General features: G+C 61.0%; 1 protein-coding gene across 1 annotated transcript; it reads left to right on the plus strand.

The window, feature by feature from the left end:
* Positions 1-6,367: 6,367 nt before the first annotated feature.
* On the plus strand, positions 6,368-15,997 carry SHOX (SHOX homeobox; the record flags this gene model as incomplete). The annotated part of the gene is made up of 5 exons (XM_080795125.1): positions 6,368-6,638; positions 10,018-10,226; positions 14,048-14,105; positions 14,209-14,297; positions 15,752-15,997. 5 exons carry the CDS (start codon positions 6,368-6,370, stop codon positions 15,995-15,997), a joined length of 873 nt encoding a protein of 290 aa, XP_080651251.1.
* Between the last annotated feature and the right edge of the window lie 6,420 nt (positions 15,998-22,417).

Here is a 22,417-nt window from a genome sequence, read left to right on the forward strand (position 1 = left end):
GACGACAGCGGCTTCTGGGGACGCTGCCCGGAGCCCCAGCAGGGAACGAAGGCAGTGCGCGGGCATCGGTCCAGCACGGCCCGCGGGGACCGCGCTCTGTGCGCCCTGCTTGTGCCCAGGGAGGCCCGGGACCCACCGTCCCCGCACCGCCACGCGGGTGCGAGTAACTTTCTGCAGAAGGTCCCCACCCAGGGGCTGCTAACTTCCGAAAAAAATTTCTCTCTGCACGGCTGTGGGCAAGAGACGTATTCGCTCCTTTCATGTGCATTTTGAAATGGGAGAGAAAAGGCAGAAGATTTTGAGCTCATTTTGGCTGGAGCTGATTTCAAAGCCCTCGCTGGCCTCCGTGGAAAAGGGAGGCCAGTCCAGGTGGGGGGGGTGTGGGTGGTGCAGGAAGGAGGAAGACAGGACTCGCTCTTCCCCTGTCCTCTCGCGGAGGCCCTGTGCCAGAAATGAGAGCGAAAATCAAAATACACGCCCAAGATTTATTCCTGGAACATTAATTACCGCAGACACTGCTGCCTGCCAAGCGGTGAATGTATGCATCGCGGAGGAGACCGGCATTGTTTGTTTAGCGGTGGTCCCCAGCAAACGGCCCTCTTTAGATGTCCTGCGTGGTCACCGGCTCTGCTCCTTGAAAAAAAGAAAAATCATGTTTTTCTTCAATAAAACATAGAGCAAGGGTCCGGTGATTAAATCTGAAAGTAGAGAGTTTTAATGTCCACCATATGTTACCAAGTACACGGTGAAGAAATCATAATAATAAAAAAAATCCCACGGAAGGCAACCGGGAATCCCTGCTAGGCTACGTACTGCTAAACATGCATTTTTGCCATTAGGGGTATTTTAAAAACCTCCCTCTCCCCCCCCAAAATAAATCCTGGGGTTTTGTAGCAAAAGTGCGACAAAGTGGGGGGAAACACCCACACACACATCACGGAAAGTGCGTTTTCTGGGTGGGCCCTTGAAGCACAGAGGCAGCCTACCCTCCGGAGAGGAGGGAGTGAATCCGGCCCCGTGACATCCTTTATGAATATTACACACGTCGGGTTTGTGGACGGGACCCATCGTACCCATTCACAAGCTGGATTGATCCGTCAGGAAAATCTATTAGCCTCGCATCGGAAACGCAGGTGTGTGCGTAGATCAATGACCCGCGTAGGAGGGAGGACGCGGGCGGGTTTCTAAATTTAAAAGAGGCAAGGAGAGGGGGAGGAGGAGCCTCCCCGTGAAGTGCGTTTGCACATCTGTAAAATGCTGCACTTCGGATCGATACGTATAAATATTTAATGGTTGGGGAGGGGCTCATTGTTGTTAAAAAGGCTGGCTCTTCAGCCAAAACCATTAACACCCCTCCCTCCTGATTATTAATAGAAATTGTCTTCCGAGTTAGGCGCTGAGAAAGTAGGCCAGCCCCGCGGAAGACGCGCTCCTTGAATGTGCCTCCTGCCCGTCCTGGGAACCAAGGATGACCCCCGAGGGACCTGAGGTGGCAGGGAGTGGGGACGGGGGCCTGGCCGGGGGATCCCCCGCCCTCCCACAGGAGTAGGGACCCTGGATGCCCTCAAACCCCGCTCAGCAATCCTGAGCTAAGGGCACCGAGTTTGAACTAAGGTAAATACATTCTGATTGGGAAAAGCTGCCTTTTCTGGGGTCCACGTGGAAAATTCAAGCCGTACCATTTAGGGAGGAAGTAAACGAAATACGAAATGTCTGAATATTCATAACCTCCGTCCCCCTGGCGTTGTAACCAGGCGGGAGAAGGAGAGAACCCGGAACAGCGCCGTCCATTTCTTAAAATGTACCTGTTTGAGGCACAGAAAGATCATTTTGTAGAATCAGGAAATGGGGATGTCCCTGTCCTCTGGCGTCTTTAGTCTTCCCCTGAAGTCTGTCTGCCCCCGGCATGCCCCAGAAGGGTCCGGGTGGCCCATGGCACTGTGGTTACCGGGGTCATCTGTGTCCAGAGCGTCTGCTACTAGGTGTCTGGGGGACTCGGGTTGGGCTGGAGCGTCTGGACATCCGATACGCACTGTGCCTTGCAGGTCGGGGTCCAGGGTGGGTACAACACATCAGAAGGCTAGTGGCCCCTTTCTTTCCTGCCGTTGGGGAAAAGACTTGGGAAGAGGAGAAATGCCCCTCACCAGCACCAGCACCGAACACCACCCCTGCGCCCGGCCCCCCAGGACGCAGGCGGTGAGTGAGGCCGGTTTGCTGAGTTTCCGGCCACTCCTGAGCGGCCTGTGGGGCTTTTCCAGACCTGCCCGGGTCCAGTGGAGGTCGGCGGGGGTCCTGCCAGGCTGGCCTGAAGCTGTGCAGCTGGCGTGAACTCGGGCTGGGAGCTGAGGCATCCCCAGCTCCTGGTGCTTGAGGCCTGACCTCCAGCTGTCCTTGGTCTCCCCGGGTGGGGGCAGGCGGAATTCAGGGAGGCCTGATCCGGTGTGAGCGGACCCCTTCCCCGTGCAGAGCGAGCGAGGAGGGGGGAGCCCCCACTGTTGGGCGGCGGCCCCTGCGTCCTGGGGCGAACCCCCGTGCGTGCGTGTCGGTGCCTGCAGGTGGGCCGAGAACCGCCCCCGGGGTGGCCACGCTCTTCTCGCTCGCGCGTGGGAGGCTGGCGCGGACGGGACAGCGCCGGGGGCCTTGGGCTCACAGACACCACGGGCGGTGGGCAGGACCCCAGTTTTAGTGACCCTCCCACCTCCTCCCCGTTGGCCGGGACCCCTCCTCCGCAGTACAAGGTCTCTTGGCATTTTTATTTACTTCTATTGCGTTTTGTTTCCTCGTGCTACCGCAGCTAGAACACGCTGCAAACAGCGCGGGTACAGGAGCGGGTCAGGCGTTCCCGAACCGGGCAGCCCGTGTCGGCGGGGGTTTCTGGGCCTCGGGACGCGGGCGGGGACGTCCGGACGCGAATCCAGGACCCGCGGAGCTCCGCGCGCGCGGCGTGCGTAGCATTTGGTGAACTCAAAGTTTGCAAGTTCTCTTTCCTTCCAGAAACCGGATCCCCCACGTCTGCTCCCTCCCGCCCCCTCACGACTTCTTTTTTGTTGTTGTCGTCTCGCCGGTGTTTTCCAGGACAGAGATGGGCTTTCATTTCCGTCCACAAACTTCCCTGAAACTCGTTTCCCCTGTAAGAGTTGGAGGCAAAAAAATGCATCGGAGACTCGAAAGCATCCACGTTCTCACGAGACCGGATTCTAGAAGCGTGTTGTCTGCTCTGTTCACGGTGCTCCTTCTTTGGGGGGGGGGGGGCGCATCTAGAAGCTCGGACAAGCTCCGTGTCCGCGGAGTCTCCTCCAGCCCCGAGGGTCTGCGCCCTCCCGTGTGGCCTGCGCCGCGAGAGCGCAAATGTAAACGTAACATTTCACCCAGTGTGCCCACCCTGCGGCCTCGGCCACGTCTCAGAATGAGCAGAATTGTGTGGTGGGGACCGTCACTGCCTGGGCCGAAGTGTGCGGGCTGTGGGGTTTCGGTGTCTGTCTCCAAAGAGGCAACAGGTCAAGGAGCTTCGTGCACCCCTGCCGGGGGAGGGGTGAGGTTTCAGGGCACTGCGCCCCGCCGTCAGGGAGGGCGATTGCCCCTTGGTTCCTCACCAGCAGAAAGTGGGACTTTGTCACACGGTGACACCCTTCGCCGGTCAGGAGCTCTCGGAAAGGCAAGGCCTTCCAGGTGGACCAGAGAAGCTGGCCGAGGAATCCGATTCTTTTCTGAAGGGTTATTTTGGAAGCACTGGGCAGCAGGGGAAGGGGCATCAGAGTTGGAGCTGCCGAGGTGTCTGGGGCGGGGGGAGGGTCAGCCTCCAGAGTCCCCACCCAGTGCCTGCCGTGCCCTGCGGGAGGCTGGCTGGGGCCCGAGGTCCCGCTCAGGTAGGGGTGGTGCCTGAGGAGGTAGGAGGTGGGGGACAGCCCTGCAGGGGGGCCAGGGCTGGAGGTTTGGGCCTCAAACCCCGGTTCCCTGCGGAACCTCAGGCCCAGCAAGGCCCAGGCCCCCGGGGACGCTGCGGCTGTTGCGAAGGGACCGGGGCCCTTCTGGGAGGGGGGGGCAGAGTTTCCAGCGCCAGATCCCTGGGGAGCTGCCCCCCTCTCGGCGCTGGTGGGGGGGGGGTCGCTCTGACGTGGGAAGGTGAGCCGAGGAAAAGGCCCCTGTCGCGGACGACTGGAGAAAGTTGCTGCGTCCAGGGTGTCCTCCCCCAACCTGCTTCTGTGTGTCTGTTCCTCTCTGCTCTGCTCGCCTCGGCCCTCACTGCGCCGTCTACCTGGAACCGAGCTCCGCTGGGGGGTGGGCATCTGCAGACCCCGTGGGGCACAAGCTCCTCCCCTCACGGTTTCGGGGGCGGGGGTGGGGGCTCCGCCGGGCGAGGGCTGTCAACTGCGGGGCCGCCCCGCGCCCTCACCCCGCGCGCCCTGCGCACCGCTCGGGGCGCGAGCCCTCGGCGTTTCCCCCGCCGCCCCGCTGCATGCATAATGCATGAGGGGCGCTTGGTAATTCCGTGTGATACCCGCGCGCCTCCGCTTTGATTAGAGGGCCGCGGTGACAGAGACCTGTTTGTTAGGTTGGGAGGGCTCCCTCGCCTTTCGCCTTTGAAGTCCGGAGGAGGCGGCGGCCTCGGAAAGCCCCCGGCCCGACCCCGCAGCTCGCGGGGCAGAGCAGCCCGGGCCGCGCGCGGAGAGGCAGCCGCGCAGAGCTCCCCGGCGAAGGGCGCAGGGCGAGGCGACGGGAGGAGGAATGGAAGGAAGGAGGGAGAGGGAGGAAGGAAGGAGGGAGGAAGGAGGGCGGGAGAGAAGGAGGGAGGGCGGCGGGGGGGGAGCCGGTCTGCTCCTCCTCCTCTTCCCGTGTGGCGGGGAGGTCGCCCCCTGCCCCTCCCCAGACCGAGGCCCCTCCGCCTGAACCCCGAGTGACTGCACGCCGGCCCCGCGATTTCCGGGGAAACCGTTCCCGTCCCCTCCAGCCGGCGGAGACCGGTGCGGGGCGCCCGCGGCGCCGCGCTGCACGGAACGCGGGGTCCCGCCCAGGGTGGCCCCGGTCCCGGGCCCGGATTCGCCAACGGTCGGAGCAGGCAGTGCCTCCGCAGCGGGCAGAACGAGGCCCTCCAAACGCCGCCAGCTCCCCCTTCGCCCGCAGCGCCGCCCCCAGCCGGTCCCGACTCCCGCGGGGGTGGGGGAGGGGGACCGGGCGAGGTGACAGAGAAGAGAGGGGAAGGGGGGAAAGTCAACTTTATTTGCAGACGGGACGACAGGCTTGACTTCCGGTGTGGCCAGCTGACTTCGTGGTGCCGCTGAGAAAGTGGGTGCTCCGTAGCCTTGGAAAGGGGGCGAGGGAAACCGTGGCACAACCAGAAACACCTCGATTTCCCCCCAAATCAGTATCGTCGGCACCGGGTTCCCGGCAGGGCTGGAGAGGAGGCTGCCTCGGTCCCGCCGCGCGGACGCGAACGCGTGCCCGAAGGACCGCCGCTTCCAAACCGGGTCTCCCCGCTCGCCGCGGCTGTCTCCGAGTCCGGACCCCGCGCGCTCCGGGCGCACGCGGCCTCCCAGTCTCCGGCCTCCGCCGCGCCGGCTCCTCCGAGGTCTGCGAGCCGCTTTGCGCCGCCCCCGCCGCCGAGGTTCCGGCGTCCACGCTCGGGTAGACGCGGGCCCCGTTCCTCCCCCTTTCGGGGTCCTCGAGCGGTTGACCGGTCCCGCCGTGCGCACCGGCTGCGACCGCTCGCTCCGCGGGCCGCGCCGGCGGGTCCGGCCCGCCATCCAACCGCATCTCCGAGTCGCAGCCCATTCTCGTCTGTGGATCGCGCGTCCCCGGCGCCCGGGGTCCCCTCGGCGTCTCTCCGCAGCGCCGCGCGCGCGGACGCGTCCTGCGGGGACAGGTTCCCCGGCTCGGGCCGGCTGGGCTGCAGGCTGTGCCGGCCGGCGAGGACCTCCTCACCATCGACAAGCTCCTCGAGTTCGGTTTCCTCCAGGCATTGAGGGAATGCGGGTACCTGTCTGGGGCTCCGCCGCCGGCGCCCGCTCGCGCGCGCGCGCGCTCCCCCTCTCCCTTCCCAAAATTGGAGCTTTACCTCTCCACACCAAGGTGCACAGACGCCAAACAGTGATGAAATGAAAAGAAAGCCAATTGCCGGACTGGAGGTGGGGGAGAGATAGCGTCTCTGCGTGCGCCCGCCGCCGAGCCGGGAGCCGTAATTGCTGAAGACAGGAGCGCGGGGGGTTGGGCGGACGCGGCCTTGTATAAATAGTGAGATCTCAAATTGAAAGGCATAAATAACAGCGGGCGGCATCTACCCTCACACGGACCGTCCTCTCCGCGCGGGGAGGCGTGCGGACCTCAGCCCCGCTCCCAGCCAGCCCCGCCGACCCCGCAGCCCCGCGCAGCCATGGAGGAACTCACGGCTTTTGTATCCAAATCTTTTGACCAGAAAAACAAGGAGAGCAGCGGCGGCGGCGGCGGCGGCAAGAAGGACTCGATCACGTACAGGGAAGTTTTGGAGAGCGGACTGGCGCGCTCCCGGGAGCTGGGCAGCTCGGAATCCAGCCTCCAGGACATTACGGAGGGCAGTGGCCACTGTTCGGTGCATCTGTTTAAGGACCACGTGGACAACGACAAGGACAAGCTGAAAGAGTTCGGCGCGGGGAGGGCCGCGGAAGGTAAGCTCGCCGGACGCCGCTCCGGGGCCCTCCCGGGGACGGCGTCTCCTCGCCACCGAGCCCGCCCGCCTGCCCTTCGCTCCGCGCGCGGGGAGGCCCCGGGCGCCGCGGCTGGCTCAAAATTCCACCCCAAACTCTGAATTCACAGCCACGCTCGGACCGAAAGGCCCCGGCAACCCGCCGCCAGGCTTTGCGTAAGAAAGAAAGGAAACTGCGGACCCAGGACGGGAGGCGAGGGAAGCCGAGGACGGCCAGGGGCTGGGGACAAGTGCTGCCTGAGCACCGGCTTCTCCCGGCCGTTGGCGCCGGGCGTCGCAGCGGGATCTTCCCCGGGTTGGGGTCCCTCGGGCGGACGAGCCGGAAAGCAGCGGCCCGCTGTAGGGGCCGCTGGGTGCGTGCCTGTCGGCCGGCCGGTCTTCCTCGAGGCTGCCCCCAGCGCGCGCGAGGAGAGATCCACGCGCATCTCTCCCGGCGCCCACCGCCTCCTGGCGTCCCGAGCGTTTGAAAAGGGCAGGCGTTGAGGACGCGCGGGCCGGTGGTCCCGGGGCGAACGCGCGCAGTCGCCTCTCCCGCCTGGTGAACCCTTTCCGCGCTGTTTCCTCTTAGGGAAAACTTTCCCCTTGAACCTCGAGGCTTGATCTGAGCTGACGCGGGCCTCTAAATTAAAACCACTCCCGCGCCCGCAGGTGGCCAGGGTCTGGACGCGAAGTGAAGGCCCCGGGAAGTTGGGGGGGGGTGCGCGGGCGGCTGCCGGACCCCGGGCTGTCAGAGCGCAGCCGGCTCCGGTGCGGACCGACCGCGAGTCCTGGGCCTCCTTCCTTTCTGCTCCTCCGGATAACGTCGCCGCGGGCCGCCCTGTTGCTGGGTCGCGGGATACGGAAGGTTTATGGGGACTCTCCCAGCTGGGCAGGGGTACTCCCAGCTCCGCGGCCTCAGAGCAAACAGGCCAACCAGCAGCGGTCAGTCAGAGGCATAAAATGGTCTGGATTTCTCCGGGGCGGGGGGCACCGTTTGAATCTGGGCGAATGTCTCTTTTTCATTACAAAGAGGAAATACAGAGCCCCGCCATGCGCGTCCGCAGGCCCTGTTCCACACGTTGTCAGTGTGATGGTCCTCCCACGAGCGGACCTCCCCGGGACAGACAGCTCCCCTGACCCAGGAAGCCCATGCCTCCTGCTCTTGGGGGCTCTATACTTGGGGTCTCCGAGGGGCAGAGTCCTAGGCCATGGCCTTGAAACGGTGCCGACGACCCAGATGTCTTTATGAGGCCTTGACCCGTGCAAGCAGCGCGCCGGCACAGTCTTACAGATCAGCCCCTGACCGCTGGCCACCCAGGTGGCCTGGGCCTGAGCTGCCTTACGTCAGGGTTCCCCCTACCCCCCGGGCGCCGCCGGTCGCCCCTCGCTCTATCATTCATAGAGTTTGCTTTAATGAAGACACAGCTGTCGGCTGGGTGCGACTCCGGGCCTACACTGGACTTGAGAGTCTGACAGCATCCAGGGCCGATCTCCGTGGTTCCTGCCCGGTTCCCCTCGTCCTTCCTAGAGGTCGGGCCCCTCCTCGTCCCCCCTGCCTCCTTTCGCCCTGATTGCCGAGGCAGCAGACCCCAGAAAAGGGGGCCTCGGAAAGAGAGCGAAGTACAGTCAGGGCCTTTCAAGAAGGAGCGAGCGGAAGCGGGTTTCCTTCCTCCCAGCTGTACCGCTCCCCCTGGGCCGGGTGCACAGACCCCCGGCAGGGCTAACCCCGGGTGCATTTGGAAAACGGGAGCCAGATGAAAGTCTGGGAGATCTTGGGGTTCCAGAGGAAACCCGGAGGTCTTGGGCTCCTGCCACGCGGGTCCCGCCTTGCCGAGCACGGGCGTCTGTGGGTTTTGCAGAGCGTGCGGCCGGTTCTTAAGGACTTTGAAGGCCCGCTTGTCAGCTGGGATCAGTCCCTGGGGTCAGACTTCAGAGACAGGGAGGAAGGAAGAGTTGGGGGCCCGCCTCTAGGAGAGGATTTACGACCGGGAAAGAAACGGGGTGTTTCTGGCCACGCAATGCTTTCAGGAGGTGGAAGGGGATTTAAAAATCCGGGTTGGGGTCAAGAGCCCAGCGGTCAGGAGTCTTGATGGAGAGGCAGACTCAGGACGGGGCTTCTGCTGTCCAGCTCCGGGATCCTGGTTGGGGGAGGAGGGAAGCAGGATTGCCCCGGTCGCCACAGCCGCTTTCGGTCTTTCCCTCTTGGTAAGCTTCTGGGCGGAGGAATGGAGCGGGCTTCTCTGCTTCAGAAGCGGGGGCTCTGCGGGCAGATTCTGCCCAAGGCCAGCCTCTTCCTGACACCCCGGGACGTCCGTTTAGGGCACGGAGATGCTCCCGGCCTGTGTCCAGCAAGTTCCGCGGGAGAGAAAGCCCCGGGAGACACAGGCGCCCGGACCCGCCTGCCAGCCACGGGTTGGGAGGACTGCCTTTTATTTTTAAATTTCTGGACTTGGGGAGGCCCCGCGTTTCCTGGAAGAGGGAAGGAGAGGTCTCCGAGTTAGAGTCCAAATGCTGACCTACTTCCCGATGCTCCAGCCCCCAGTCGCCTCCCCCCAGCAAGTACAGATGCTAACACCGTTTTTTGGACTAAGAAAGTACCCCCGTTGGGGTCCTGGTGGGGTGTGAGTCTCACCGCGTGTGCATATATGTGAAGCAGGGAGAGTGAGAGTGCGCCCGCAGAAGGGCCGCGCTCCCCCACGCACCCCCGGACGCCATACTGTGCCTAGGGTAGGAGTTTTGGTCTCAGGTTCTGAAAAAGAGACCAGGGTAAGGGCCGCCGGCGCGCTGAGCTCCACAGCCTCGGGGAGGGAGGCTCAGACCCGCCTAGCACGGCCCGTGTCTCCGGCGCAGCAACCCCGGGGCAGCGGGGTTTCCCGGCCCGCACCGCAGCCTGGCCTGGGCCTGCCCGCACCCTTCTGGGGACCCGCACTCGGGCCGTCGTGCCCAAACTTCTGTGACTTAAAATAATACTTAACACCCCAGTCCCGAGAGGCAGGGGGAGAGAGAGAGAGGAGGTCAGGCTATGTCCGTGTGTCAAGAGGCAAAGTGGCAAAATGAAGGAAACCGTGGCGAGATGAGGGCCAGAAACCCCGCGCCGCCCACGCCCGAGGTGTCAGCAAGGAGCGCGCGTTCCCCTCGTTCCCCTCGTTCCCCTCCAGCCCGCGTTATCGACCTGACGCTGCCCCGCGGTCGGCCCGCCTTGGCGGCCGGGGCCCGGCCCTCCGCTCGCACACACTTGGGTTTCAGCCGCGTGGCGCAGAAGCCAGCGCCGCGGGCCTCCTCCTCCCGCGCGCGGCCCGCGGGGACCGGCGGGGCGCCGCGGGGGAGCCGCGCTCAGCCCCGTGCGCTCGGCCCGCCCGCAGGTATGTACGAGTGCAAGGAGAAGCGCGAGGACGTGAAGTCGGAGGACGAGGACGGCCAGACCAAGCTGAAGCAGAGGCGCAGCCGCACCAACTTCACGCTGGAGCAGCTGAACGAGCTGGAGCGGCTCTTCGACGAGACCCACTACCCCGACGCCTTCATGCGCGAGGAGCTCAGCCAGCGCCTGGGGCTCTCGGAGGCGCGCGTGCAGGTAGGAGCGCGCGGCCCGGCCCCGCCACCCGGGCCTCGCCTGGCCCCCGGGGCGCGCCGGCTCGGCCCGGGCTGCGGGCCTTTCCCGGGCGGCCCTCGCCGGCGGGTCGCACGGTTCCTGCGAAGGGCGAGGCCCCTCCGCGTCGAGGGGGTCGGGCGTCGGGATGTCTCTTCACCTCTCTCCACTGTTTCTGTGGCCGCCCCCTCCCTTCCGAGGCCCGAGGCCCCCTCCCTCCCGCTCCAGGGAGGGGAGGCGAGGGGCGAGGTGGGGGGAGTCGCGCACACGGGGCATGTTGATGAGCTCGGCGGCTGCCCGCGCGGGGCCGGATTAGCCCGGGCGTGGGGGGCGCGGGGCGGGGGGCGCGGGCGCATGAATTCATGATGTCCCATCTGCCGCGGCGCTGTCCGCGGGGGCCCTGGGCGTGCCCAGCACGTGCGCGGAGGGGACGCTCTGGCAAGCGTTTCCCGGGCATTGGGAACGTTAAGTTAAATTGATTAATGCATTTATGGGGGAGGGTGGCAAAGACGCCTCCAACTCGCCTCCTCCGCGGGTCATACAGACCCCACCTGGGAGGTCGGGCCTGAGCTCCCCGTCCGTCCTTCCTCAAGGCTCTGAGCAGGACCGCAGCGCCAGAGAGAGCCGAAAGCGGGCCGGCCTCTCAGGGCTCTGGGGACCGGTTTTAAATAAACGGAATTAATATTGCCGAGCGGGGAGGGGGTCCGCGTGAACAGCAGAGCGCCCTGAAAGCCCGAGTTTCCCGTTTCTTACAAGACCCACACAGTCCAACACCACTTCCCCTCGCGCTGACTTGCAAAATGAAAACACAAACGTGTTTTGCAGATACTGTGTTACGGAATCTTTAATTTGAAAAAAAAAAATTTTTTTTTTTTTTTGTTGGATCCGAGCCCCCCTTGCAGCTTTCCATGTGGCTGCCGTAAATAATAGGTTTTCTTAGGTTGAAATGCAATATCCCACAGCCATTTCCAGCTCTGGTCCCCAGAGCCAGCAGACACAGAGCCTCCCTGCAAGACGGGACCCACGTGCGGGCGCAGAGTAGGTCTGGACTGCCTCGTCCCCGAGCGTCCGGGCGGTTGGGACCTCTGTGGGCCCCCCCCCCCCGCAAAGAGAGGCGGCCGTCGCTGACTCGCAGGGTGTCTTTTCCCACCGGCCACGCTTCTCGGGGAAGATAGATGACGCTGCCCCGTATAAATTAATGAAAAGATTAAACTTTCGCTGAAGGGGACATCAACTTTTATGTCATCTTCCCGGTGTCTCTCGGCCTGGGTTCTGTAATATCTCCCAGGCCTTGATGTACTGTTTCTATAAAAATAAATTACTTCTAATTTAATTGTCCACTATTTCTTTCAGTAGTCTATTACCGAGGAACACCTTAGCAGGACGGACGGAGTGGCAGGAAATCGGTTCTTGGGTGCTGTGCGGACCTTGAGAGAGCCCTAAAACATCAAGGGGGGCGAGGGGAGGGGGGCGACGTGCGTGGCGATCCGTGCAGAGGTGCATTAAAATTTAACGACTGTAAATAATCATGAAAACAAACACGGGGATCGAACACAAGGAATCATTTTCTGTTGGCCACGGGGAAAAGCGTCGCAGGGTGGACGGGAGGCAGACGGGCTCATAAAAACCAATTAGTGAAAACGGATGGGTCATCCCGCAGCCGGCGCGGAGGTCTTGGGGGGGGGTGGGGAGTGGCGGGCGCAGGGGGGCAAGACGGGACTCGGGCTTGATTCCCGTCTCCGAAGTGTTCGGTAATCCTTTTCGGTACAGCCTGTCCCGAGCTGTTAAAGGATAGAGTTTCAATTTAGTGTGGAAATTTGCTGTAAATAAATTGGGGATCCTATGGAAGCTGGTCCTTATTAACCTTTTATTTTTAGTGTCGCTGTGGCACCTCGTATCCCACAGCTGTCAGGGTTATAATGGAAAGTTATGAGACCACAGTGAGGAGCAGGAGGTAATTTAATTACAACAAATATCTTTGGGTTTATGGCGCAGAGCTAAATTAAATGTCATTATTCACTGTCTGTAATGGAAATCAAAAAGAAATCAGGTTACACCATTTGTGAAAGAAATCAGTGACTAGCCCTTAATGAAGATATAAGCCCTAAACCAGTGTACTGTGCTTTACTTAGCATATTCAGGACTAATTGGAATTGATCGTGAATCACCCCAAGACTGATTTATTATCGCTTTGCGCGGGGGCTAATGCATCACTTTTCTTCTTCATAATCGCACCTCCGCCCCCCAGAGCCCCCCAACCCTCACTGCCCACGCGGTGAGGAAAGCCAGCTTTGCTTTCCGGATTTACAGACGATTCTGTTTTTGAAAAGTGCCCGCACAGGGGGCAGAACTTGCCCTGGCCACGGTCTCCTGAGGGCCCGGAGGAGAGGGAAGGGCCGCGGGCCGGATCCCAAGGGGTCCAGTGCGATCAGGGGCGCTCCTGGGGGGGACTGTCTGATGCGGAGGCTCCTTGTGGGGGTGGGGAGAGGAGGGATGTCAGCGCAGGCTTTGCAGATGCGAGGAAAGGTTTGCGGACCTTGGGGTTCGGAGCGAGGGTGACAGTGTGGGGATAACTTTTCACGGAAACGTGCTGAAAGTTTTCCAAGCTCCCTGTAGCCTGTCGGGATGAGCGTTCAAACCTTCTGGGAAGCCAGTTCTCAAGGGCGGGTGGGCGATGGCCCAGCCCTGGACAAAAACCCTCCTCGTAAGGGTCTGGAAAGGAAAAGTTAAGGTTTGGAATCTGCTGGGTGTGCAGAGGACCCTCCCCGTGGGCCGTGGGGGTCAGGAAGCAGCCACACTCTCTGCTTGCAGCCGGGGGAGCTCAGGGCACCCGGGGCCAAGCTACCCCGGCAGAGGGGCCCGAGGTAAGGGTTTCTTTGTGCTAATTACCCTGCGTGGTCACTGGCCGCCATCGCGACCGTGAGGGTCAGTGAGAGCAGCAAGAAAGCTTCCGGAGGAGAAAGCCGTAGGAAAAACTCAGTGGCTGAGAAGACGGAGGGAGGGGCCTCCAGACTTCGTCAGGCACAGCCTGAGGGACATGGTGCTCTGGGACCAGAGCTGTCTGGAGGAGAGGGGGAGCTCTTGAGCATGGGGAGCAAGGAGGAAGCTTTTTGGGGGGACCCTGTGCGCCCAAATTTTGACAGCACACCTGTGCGCCTCGCTGCACCAAGGAGGATCCCACTAATATCTTTTTTCACAGAGTTAGGTGTTTGTTTTTTTAGAAAGGCTGGTGCCCAAAATTATGGGGTTGCCCCCATTTTATGGATCCAGGACGTTAATGACTCCTTAATATTAAACGGGACCTTCCTGGCTTCCAAGGAGAACATGGAAGTTTCTGGACTCAGGGTGTCTCCAGTTTGGGGGAGGGGCCGCCTTTGAAGCTACTCCTCAGCCCGTGCACCCCCTTCCTTGGTGGCTAAGGTCTGCCAGGAGGAAGGTCAGGCTCTCCCAGGGGCTGGCGGAGTGCAGGAGGGAATGCCCACACCGATCATGGAAAGTTCTCCAATCCGCCCCGCTGTGGCAGCGCGCGCACCTTACTGCATGTGGATGTTGAGGCTCCTGGCCTTGGGGACCAGGCAGGGCTCAGAAGGGAGTTTGGGAATGCGCAGCTGTAGGTCTACGGGTAAGGCGGGGGCCGGGTTGGGAGAGGAGAGGGCGCGGGCGTGGCACCGGGCCTCCGCGCCCCGTGGGCGTGAGACCTGCGCGCGCTGGGTCGTGCCTCGTGGACCGCCGTGCGGGCGACAAGCCCCAGCTTCGGAGGGCGTCGGGCTCACGGAGCTGCGCGCGTCTGTCTGCTCTGTCCCCAGGTCTGGTTCCAGAACCGAAGAGCCAAGTGCCGCAAGCAGGAGAACCAGATGCATAAAGGTGGGTGGCGCCCAGGCTGGCGGTGGACGTGGGGAGCGCGTGCAGAGGCCTCCTGGCGCGCAGAAGACCCAGGTGTCTTCACGGCCCCTTTCTTCCCTTGCAGGCGTTATCCTGGGCACCGCCAGCCACCTGGACGCCTGCAGGGTGGCGCCCTACGTCAACATGGGCGCCCTGCGAATGCCTTTCCAACAGGTAGCCCGTTTTTCTTCCTTCTGAGCCGCGCGCGGGGCCCGCCACCTCCCCGCCTCCCTGGCGTCCTGCCTCCCCCGGCTGCTCCCGCCCCCGCGGAAGAAAGGCTGCCGCCTTTACAAGGCGGCATTTATAGACCCGTTGGCACGTATTAAAATCGCGCTGTAAAACTCCAAGGCTCACCTTTGGGAGGGCCAGGATAGAAACCCAAACACAATTTTACAAAAACCGGAGTGAAAAAAAAAAAAAAATCCCACCCACCCAGGCTTCCTGCTTGGGGGTGGAGGGGCGGGGTTCTCGCATTTGGGTGTGAGGTCCTGTATGTGTACCGAACCCCAACTTGCCTGCCCCATGGCCTCCAGGGGGGCTGTCTGGGCCCCATCTCCCAGCTGAGCTCCCCGGACTCAGGGTCTGGGGATCCCGGGGGGCAAGAGCTGTTGTCCCTGGATAAGGAGTGACGAGGGTGTCCGAAGGCCCCAGGGGCTGCATTCCGCTTGGGACCAGCTACTGGTGGGTGGGGCAGGCGCCGGCCCTCAGGGTGAGAGCGCGGAGCCCACGCGCTCCCTGCCTCGCCCCAGCGCACGACCTTGGGGTGCGACCGTTGGCGACCCAACGTTGGGGGGTGTGGAGCGCATACGCTGTGGGGGGCGGGGGTGCTCTGGGAGGACTGGAGGAGTGGCCTCCCCCCTCCCCCCTCAACCCTCCCTCCTCAGCCCCCCCGCCCCCCCCCCCGCACGGAGCTGTTTTGCTCCAAGGACCAGGCCTGGGTTTATACTTGGATCCCTGTTTGCTGGGGGCCCCTGCGGGTCAGCTAGGGAGCGGGTGCTGGAGGGCGTCATCACTAGACACCTGACACTTAGAGCGGGTGCTGGAGCCCGGGGCTCTCTGACTCAAGGTGCCCAAAGCCGGAAGGACTCCGGGGCGTGCGCGGGGTCCCTCGCGTCTGGCTTCGGCCGCCCCCTCCGCGCCGTGCCCCGCCCTGCTGCACTCCTTCCGCGGGGCGGGGCTGGGCGGGACGGGGCGGCCTTTCCGCATCACAGAACTGCTACCCGACTCGGGGTCAGCCATGGCGTCCCGCCAGAATTAGGCCGTTGGAACAGGGACATTCGGTCGTGCTCCTCGTGGGTTTGAGAGACGCCCCGGGAGGGTGTGTGACGGGAGTCCAGAGCCTGGCTCAGGGCCTCCTCACAGGTTCAGAGACGTTGAGGCTTTCGCGAGGAGAGGATGCTGGCGAGGACAGGGGTGTGGGCGCCCCAGGGGCCGGCGGGTGCGCGAGACGCTGAGATGCGCCAGATCTCCAGCCAGTGGCCCCCGCGTTTACGCGTGTCCAGGGGACAGTCCGACTCCCCTGGCTGGTGGCGATGGTCCCCGGGCTGCAGGAAGGGGGCTCCCCAGGGCCCGTCGGGGCGGGAAAGGCCCGTCGGCCGCCGGCCTAACTGCCCCGTCTGCCCTCGCAGGTCCAGGCGCAGCTGCAGCTGGAAGGCGTGGCGCACGCGCACCCGCACCTGCACCCGCACCTGGCGGCGCACGCGCCCTACCTGATGTTCCCGCCGCCGCCCTTCGGGCTGCCCATCGCGTCGCTGGCGGAGTCCGCCTCGGCCGCTGCTGTCGTGGCCGCCGCGGCCAAAAGCAACAGCAAGAACTCCAGCATCGCCGACCTGCGGCTCAAGGCGCGCAAGCACGCCGAGGCCTTGGGGCTCTGACCCGCCGCCCGCCCCGCGCCCAGCCCCGGCCCCGCGACCCCGCCCGCGCTGCGTCCTGCACTCGACCCCTCCGCGTCCCCCGACGGCCGCACGCAAGCCCTGGAGCGAGGGCGCGGGCCCTGGCGCAGCGGCCTCCCTGCCTGGGGCGGCCCGGGGGCCCACCACGGGCCCAGGGCGGGGGCCTTCCGGGACCTCACGACCCGGCCAGACCCTCGCCGAGACTGTGCGGAAGAGCGCAGGTGAAGGTCAGAGCGGCCAACCCAGCCCTCGGCCGCGCGGTCTGTGCGTCCTGGGACCCTGAGCCAGGGGAGCCCCGCGCGTGCTCCTCTGCCGCTGGCGCCCCTACCCTGTGCATGCGGCCTCCTACCCACCTCGGGAAGACCATCGAGTCGACTCCACACGCAGATCTGGGGCTGGTCTCCGCGCAAGACGCCGGTTCTTGGTTGCCAACAGTTGTACGCGCTGCCACGAAGTTTTCTTCGGAGGAGAGGAGGAGGGGGAGGACCGGTGTCTGGATTGCAACATGGACTTGCGCCTGCCCGGCTAGGGACCCCGTGCTCTGCAGCAATAAGGAAACGCGTCTGCCCACCGACCTCCTCGGGACAAGGTGGGGAGAGGGTGGCGGAGACGTGAATCTCCCACTGGTGTCCGTATTTGGGGGGACCTGCATTGCCAGCACGGTTTCCATGCCCACGGCCGGTCCCCGGGTGTAGGATTCCTTCTTGTGCCATAGACCAGGCGACTTTATAACTTTTCCAGTATTTGATTCCCGAATTGACTTTTCCCCCACCCTTGGGCTGTTTTACCGAATTCAGATGCAAATGACTTGCCTAGAGACGCAGGGGCGCGTGGTTTTTAGGTATAATACTGAGGCAGCATTAACTTCAGTCAAATGCAATTAAGTGCAGTAAAAGTGCAATACTGTAAATGTTATAGATTTAAAAAAAAATAGCCGTGCACTCTTGACGCTGTCAGCTTTGGAACTGTGAGGGCATTACCGCCTCCTGCGTGCAGCAGGCCTGGCCGGCGGGGGCCCATCGCCAAGATCACGGGGGTGGGGCGGGTGGTGCAGGGCGCTCGGAGTCTGGAGGAGGGGAGGTGTGCGGAGTGTGATAAAGCAGGTCCAGGGTGGGGGGAGGCCAGGACGTGAGGCCCGCAGCAGAGCCGTTTCTGGGAAGAGGAAGGGGCCGAGACAGGCCCTTCGGGCGGTGACTTTGGAAATCGCGTTTTGTAGGGTTTAGTCCGTTCCAGGTTCGATGTCTTCCTTCTCCCCGTGTCCCTCCCCTCCCTCCTTGCCCTGTCCCCACCGACTGAGAAAGCACCAAATAGCGATTTATTTTAGAAGCTGGTATGCGGTGGGAGGCGCGCTTGACAGGACAGAACCAAAGCATTAGGGTCCCCAGCGACGCACCTGGGTTGTGCACAATGTGCTTTGCACGCCGTGTATGGGGTCTGGGGGGCCAGCGGCGGTGCTGGGCGGGTCTGCCGGGAAGAGGAAGATAGGACGCCTGCGTTTTTGCCTTAGTCCCCGAGGCCCGCCCAGACGGAAGCCGCTTTCCCCCCTCATTCCTCACGGGCCACCCCCTGGCCTTTCCGGAACTCCCGTGGTCAACTCTGATTCCAGAACAGGTTTTCATCCATCCAGATCTGGCGTTGGTGATTTTCTTTCCTTCTCCCTGAAGTCTGGTCAATTTTTCCAAGAAAAAAATAATTTTCCCCCCCATCCACGTAAGGGAATGTTTTCTACCTTTTCATGGAGCTGAACTGTGGATGCATTTGGACAGGTCACATTGGGGTCATCTGAAATTTTTTATGCAAATCAAAAGGCCCCTTCAGCTCCCCTCGCCGACATTAATGCATGACACAGTTACCCTCATACGTGCACTTTCTAAACAGCTGTGAATTAAACAAACGAACAAAGTTGCTATAAATAAGCTGGAAATTTCCTTTAAATGCAAACAGTGCATTTCGAATCCTTTAAAGCTAGTGGCACTCGTCGTAAAATTGAACTCTTGGCAAAGGTTTGCAGGTAGAATGTGTACATCCCTATTTTTTTTCTTTCCAAAAAGCTTATAATCATTTTTTAAAAAATCTAAACAGAATCCTCACAACCACTCCGTCCCCAACAGAAAACTCACGGCATGTGAGCGGATAGACACGGGGTCGGATCCCTGCAGAATTTGAACGTAGAAGATAGGGCTGCACGCCCTTGCCCTACAGGCGGCGGGTAAAATGAGGCCTGCCGGAGGGGGGACCCCTAATGCTTGTTTTTGCTTTTTCTTTTTTGTTTTCTTTTTGGTGATTTAACATGGAAAGTGAGCCAGGTAGAACCCCTCCCAATGAGACCTCCCCCAAAACAGAGCCAACCCAGACAACCGAATGGGCGGCATTTACGGCGGAGGCTGGCGGGCCTCATGGGTCCGCCTGGAACAGAATAGGGGAGATGGTCGGCCAGTGTGGCCCGTGGCCCGTGGCCCCCGCCTCTTTTTTGTCCCAGAAAGTCCAAGAGAGGCAGCTGGGATTATCGGTGGAGTTGCGGGTCCACTTTTCACAGGGCGGCTCTGTGTCCCACTTCCTTCCTTGTGCCATGCAGAGGACGCCCGGAATGGGCCGTGTGCGGGTCCCCGTCCACCCGGTCATCGTCACCCCAGACCCAGGATATCGTGCTCACCCGTGTGCCCGCGTGGGGTGTGGGACGGACACGTTTCCCCTGTAGGGTGTACGCAGTTAAATGCACGAAGCGGACGCCTTTGAGCTGTGGCCGGGGCTTTTTGCTCAAATCAAGACCCTTTTCAAGGTCGTGCGTGTGCCTTCTGCCGCGCAGCGCGTGTGGGCCGGGCGTGTTTGCAGAGCTGCATCACCGAGCCAGCGTGTCCGGGAGGGTTGCCTTTTCACACCAGCGGGTGCGAGAGCGTGGGGTTGTCAGAGCTCCGCGAGGGCTGTCGTGGGCGCCCAAACATGCCGGTCGCGCCGTGGGCTGGTTTCGCAGGACGGACCCTGGAGTGCTCTTTGCCAGGATGCGGTGGGCCCCGAAAGCTTTCTCTTTCCCTTTTGCTTTTGCTTTTCTTTTCTTTCCTTTTCTTTTCTCCAAAAACCTCGGCCAAAGAGTACTTTTAGGAGGGAAATTGCCCGGGTTGGCAACACGGGCTTCTTGGGAGATTTTGCCGTTCCTTTCAACCTTTCTTACGGATTCAAGTTTCCCTTCCGTCCGTGGTGTGCTGTGCGGGAGAGAGACAGACCACGTCCTGGGGAAGGTTTCCGAGTCTCGGGATGTCGTGCGTTGGGTATGTTTTCCTACATGGAGGGTGTGACGTGTGCGTTCTCTGACCAGGTCCGCTGCCCAGAATTGCTAGCAGTCAGGGGGACGACGCCTTCTCGAGGGAACAGGGACGTCCTCGTTTCGTTGGCCGGATGGGGACTCTGTGCATTGTGGGTTTTTCACGATCCCTGCACTAAAGGGCCGGGCCGGACGGGTTGCCGTAGCGTTCCCAGGACCAGCGAGCAGATCCAGAACTTACTTGCAAAGCTGTAACCACCTGCGTGGGGGGGGCATCCCGCACAAGGGTGGCGGGCCTTCCGACCCGCGGGGGCTCCCCTGCTCCAGCCGTGCCGGCGGACGGGATGTCCCCCCCGCCTCGCTGCAGTCCAAGCTGCACCCCGTGGCGGCCCCCTCTCCGGGCAAGCCCGAGTGTCAGGGGTGGGCTTGTCTGCCGGGCCACGGGCATCTGTGGTCCGTGCCGTGTCGGGCGGCGGGGGGACATCTGGGGAAAGAGCACATACACCTTCAGCACCCGTGTCCGAAGTCACGGCCACCCCCCTCCCTCCGGGCTCACGATAGGAAGATGTCAGCATCCTGTGCTCCCACACCAGGCTTCCAATCTCATATTTCAGTGTTTCTCGACGTCCCAGGAGGGACCCCCTTTTCCTGGGAGTTTCCACGGGGGTGCTGACCCCAACGACAGAAATGTCTCGAGGCACTTTGTTCCTTCTTTACGTTCGGGGAGGCCGGGGCCGGGGGGCGGGGAGGGCTTCTCCGTCGACAGCTTGGACCTTTGAAAAACTGGTGCCTAATTTATTAAAAAAAAAAAAAAGTTAGCTTAGGAATATGCTGATTTTTCAATACACGTGAAAACTTGATGCAATTTATAAATGTTTTATTGAAATTTGATATTTAATGAGAACTCAGATAAGGAATGTAGAAAATATCCAGTCTGAAAGCGGTGACGCGTGCTATTTATTGAAAGGTGGTAGTCGGACGGCCAAGGCCCCGTTGTGTGCAGAGGTCCCATCGCAGAGAGGCAAGGTTCTCTGCTTCCTGATACTGGATGTATGTGGGTGTGTTATTTATTTTTCCTTTGGGTTGAAAGTTCATAAATATGTGATATTTTAATTATGTTGAGTGTAAATTTGACATTACCTTGCATTTATTTTTATATTTTTAAAGCCTGTTGCTTTTCTCACCCCCCACCCTTTCCTCCCCAAATTTATGAGCAGTCAGCCTGATTTACGGCTCGGCAGAAGTGTTTGGGTTATGCATACGGGGTGGGTCTGGACCTACACACGTTTTCAGGGATTGGTCACACGGCACGAAATAACACAGGCTTTCCCAAACCGAACGGTCTTCAAAACCCTTATCCCTCTGCTATGGTGGGGAAAACACACAAAAAAACAAGCAAAACATTCTGGAGGGTTTTTGTTTTTAGTTTTTTGTTTTTGGTTTTTGGTTTTTTTTTTTTTTTTTCCGGGCCATATGCTTGCAGATTCTTTACACGAAATGCCCTCATGTTTAGTTCTAGTGACAAAGTGTATTTTGTCGACCCCTATAGTATGAATGTACATCTTGTCAAACGGAGATATAAATAAACTTATAAATATTTGTATTCCCGTGTTAAAAAACATTCTCACCTCTCCCCCGAGGGGCCCGACTGGACACGCGGGGAGCGAGCGGCGGCTCAAAACAGAGGGTGGGTTTTGCGTCCGCACCAAAGTGTGTGTGTGCGTCCCCGGCCGGCGTCTGGGGCCGCTTCTGGGGGCTTCTGCCTCGCGCTGCTGTAACCGCCCGCTTGCTGGCGTGGACCTTTTCACGGCGTTTTACCCATCCCGGTCCATGTCGTCCCAGAAGGTGGGGAAAGGAGGACAAATGCCCCCGTTTCAAATCAATCAGAGTTTTGGGATGACGGCACAGGCTTTCCTGAGAAGCCCAGGCACCTTGGTTTCAACTTTTCAGCTTTAATTTTTTTTCTTTTTTTCCCCTTCTCTCCCCCCTTGGACAGTGTATGGATTCTCCACCTCGGCATGGCAATGACGGTTGAATCATTTTGGAAAAAAAAAAAAAAAGAATAGAATAAATGGAAAAAAAATCCAGTTTTCAAAACGAGAACATTTTTTGGCCTGTGCTTTTTATCTCCTTATGTAAAGGAAAGTTAATGGCCTGATTTAGCGGCTCCGACGGTTTCCCGGCTTCGATAAAAACCACATGTCGGGAAACAGAGACAGGGCGGACGTGGGACGGATGAAGCCGGCTGGGGGGCGGTCGCCCTGGGAGGGGAGGGTCGGGGGCTGTTTATTTGGGGGAGGGGGTGAGTCCGCGGGCAGGTGGGTATTTCCAGCACATCCCAGGTGCACGGCGTGGATGGGGTCCTCCCTGTGGGACCTACTCTTCAGGGCATCCTCTCTTCCAGCCACGGGAGGGGTTTTGAAGGACCTGCTTGTGCTCCTGGGCGTCCAGCCCGAGACGTCCTATTTCTTCGACGACCTGCATGACCATCCACATGCCACAAAGCTAGTGAGTGCTCGGAGCTCCCTTCCGCAAACCAGGAGTGTCCCGCAGGCTGGCAGTGCTCTCTGCCAGGTACTGGCCACGGGGACCACGGTCATTGGCAAAGGGACACGTCCTACAAGACGCCTGTTACCTGCGGCTGGCCCCGGGATGCGGCCTCTGTCGGGTTTCTGACGGCCGTGTCTGGGGTCTCAATCCCTGGCTTCCGGAACGCTCTCGTCCTCTTTGGGGTCAATGCACCCAGTTTGGGTCCTCGCAGACGCGGTGCAAAGGACGTCAAAGCCGTTATTCTACGGCGAAAATAACCGAGAAGGTCCATCTTTGTTCAGCAAGTGTGTCCCTATTGTGTAACATTGTTGAAGATGCTTTCCCTTTGACACAGTCTGGGACTTTGTTGCCCGTTGTAGCGAATCCCTTTCCAAAGAAGCGCGTCTGGCTCCTTCTGTCATCAGGACGTTCCTGGCACACTCGCACCTACAGAGTAAGTCTCTCCGCCTTCCTTCCCGTCCTAATTTTTCTGTGACTTGTGCTGCAGGCCTGTGCCGAGCCACAACATGAGATTTACGGGAAAACAATCGTTTTCACTTGCACACACGGATGCCGCTTCGGGACGGACGGGGCGGTAGCGGGGTGGGGGGAGG

This window comes from Martes martes (assembly GCF_963455335.1).
Source record: "Martes martes genome assembly, chromosome: X".
NCBI classification, from domain to species: Eukaryota; Metazoa; Chordata; class Mammalia; order Carnivora; family Mustelidae; genus Martes; species Martes martes.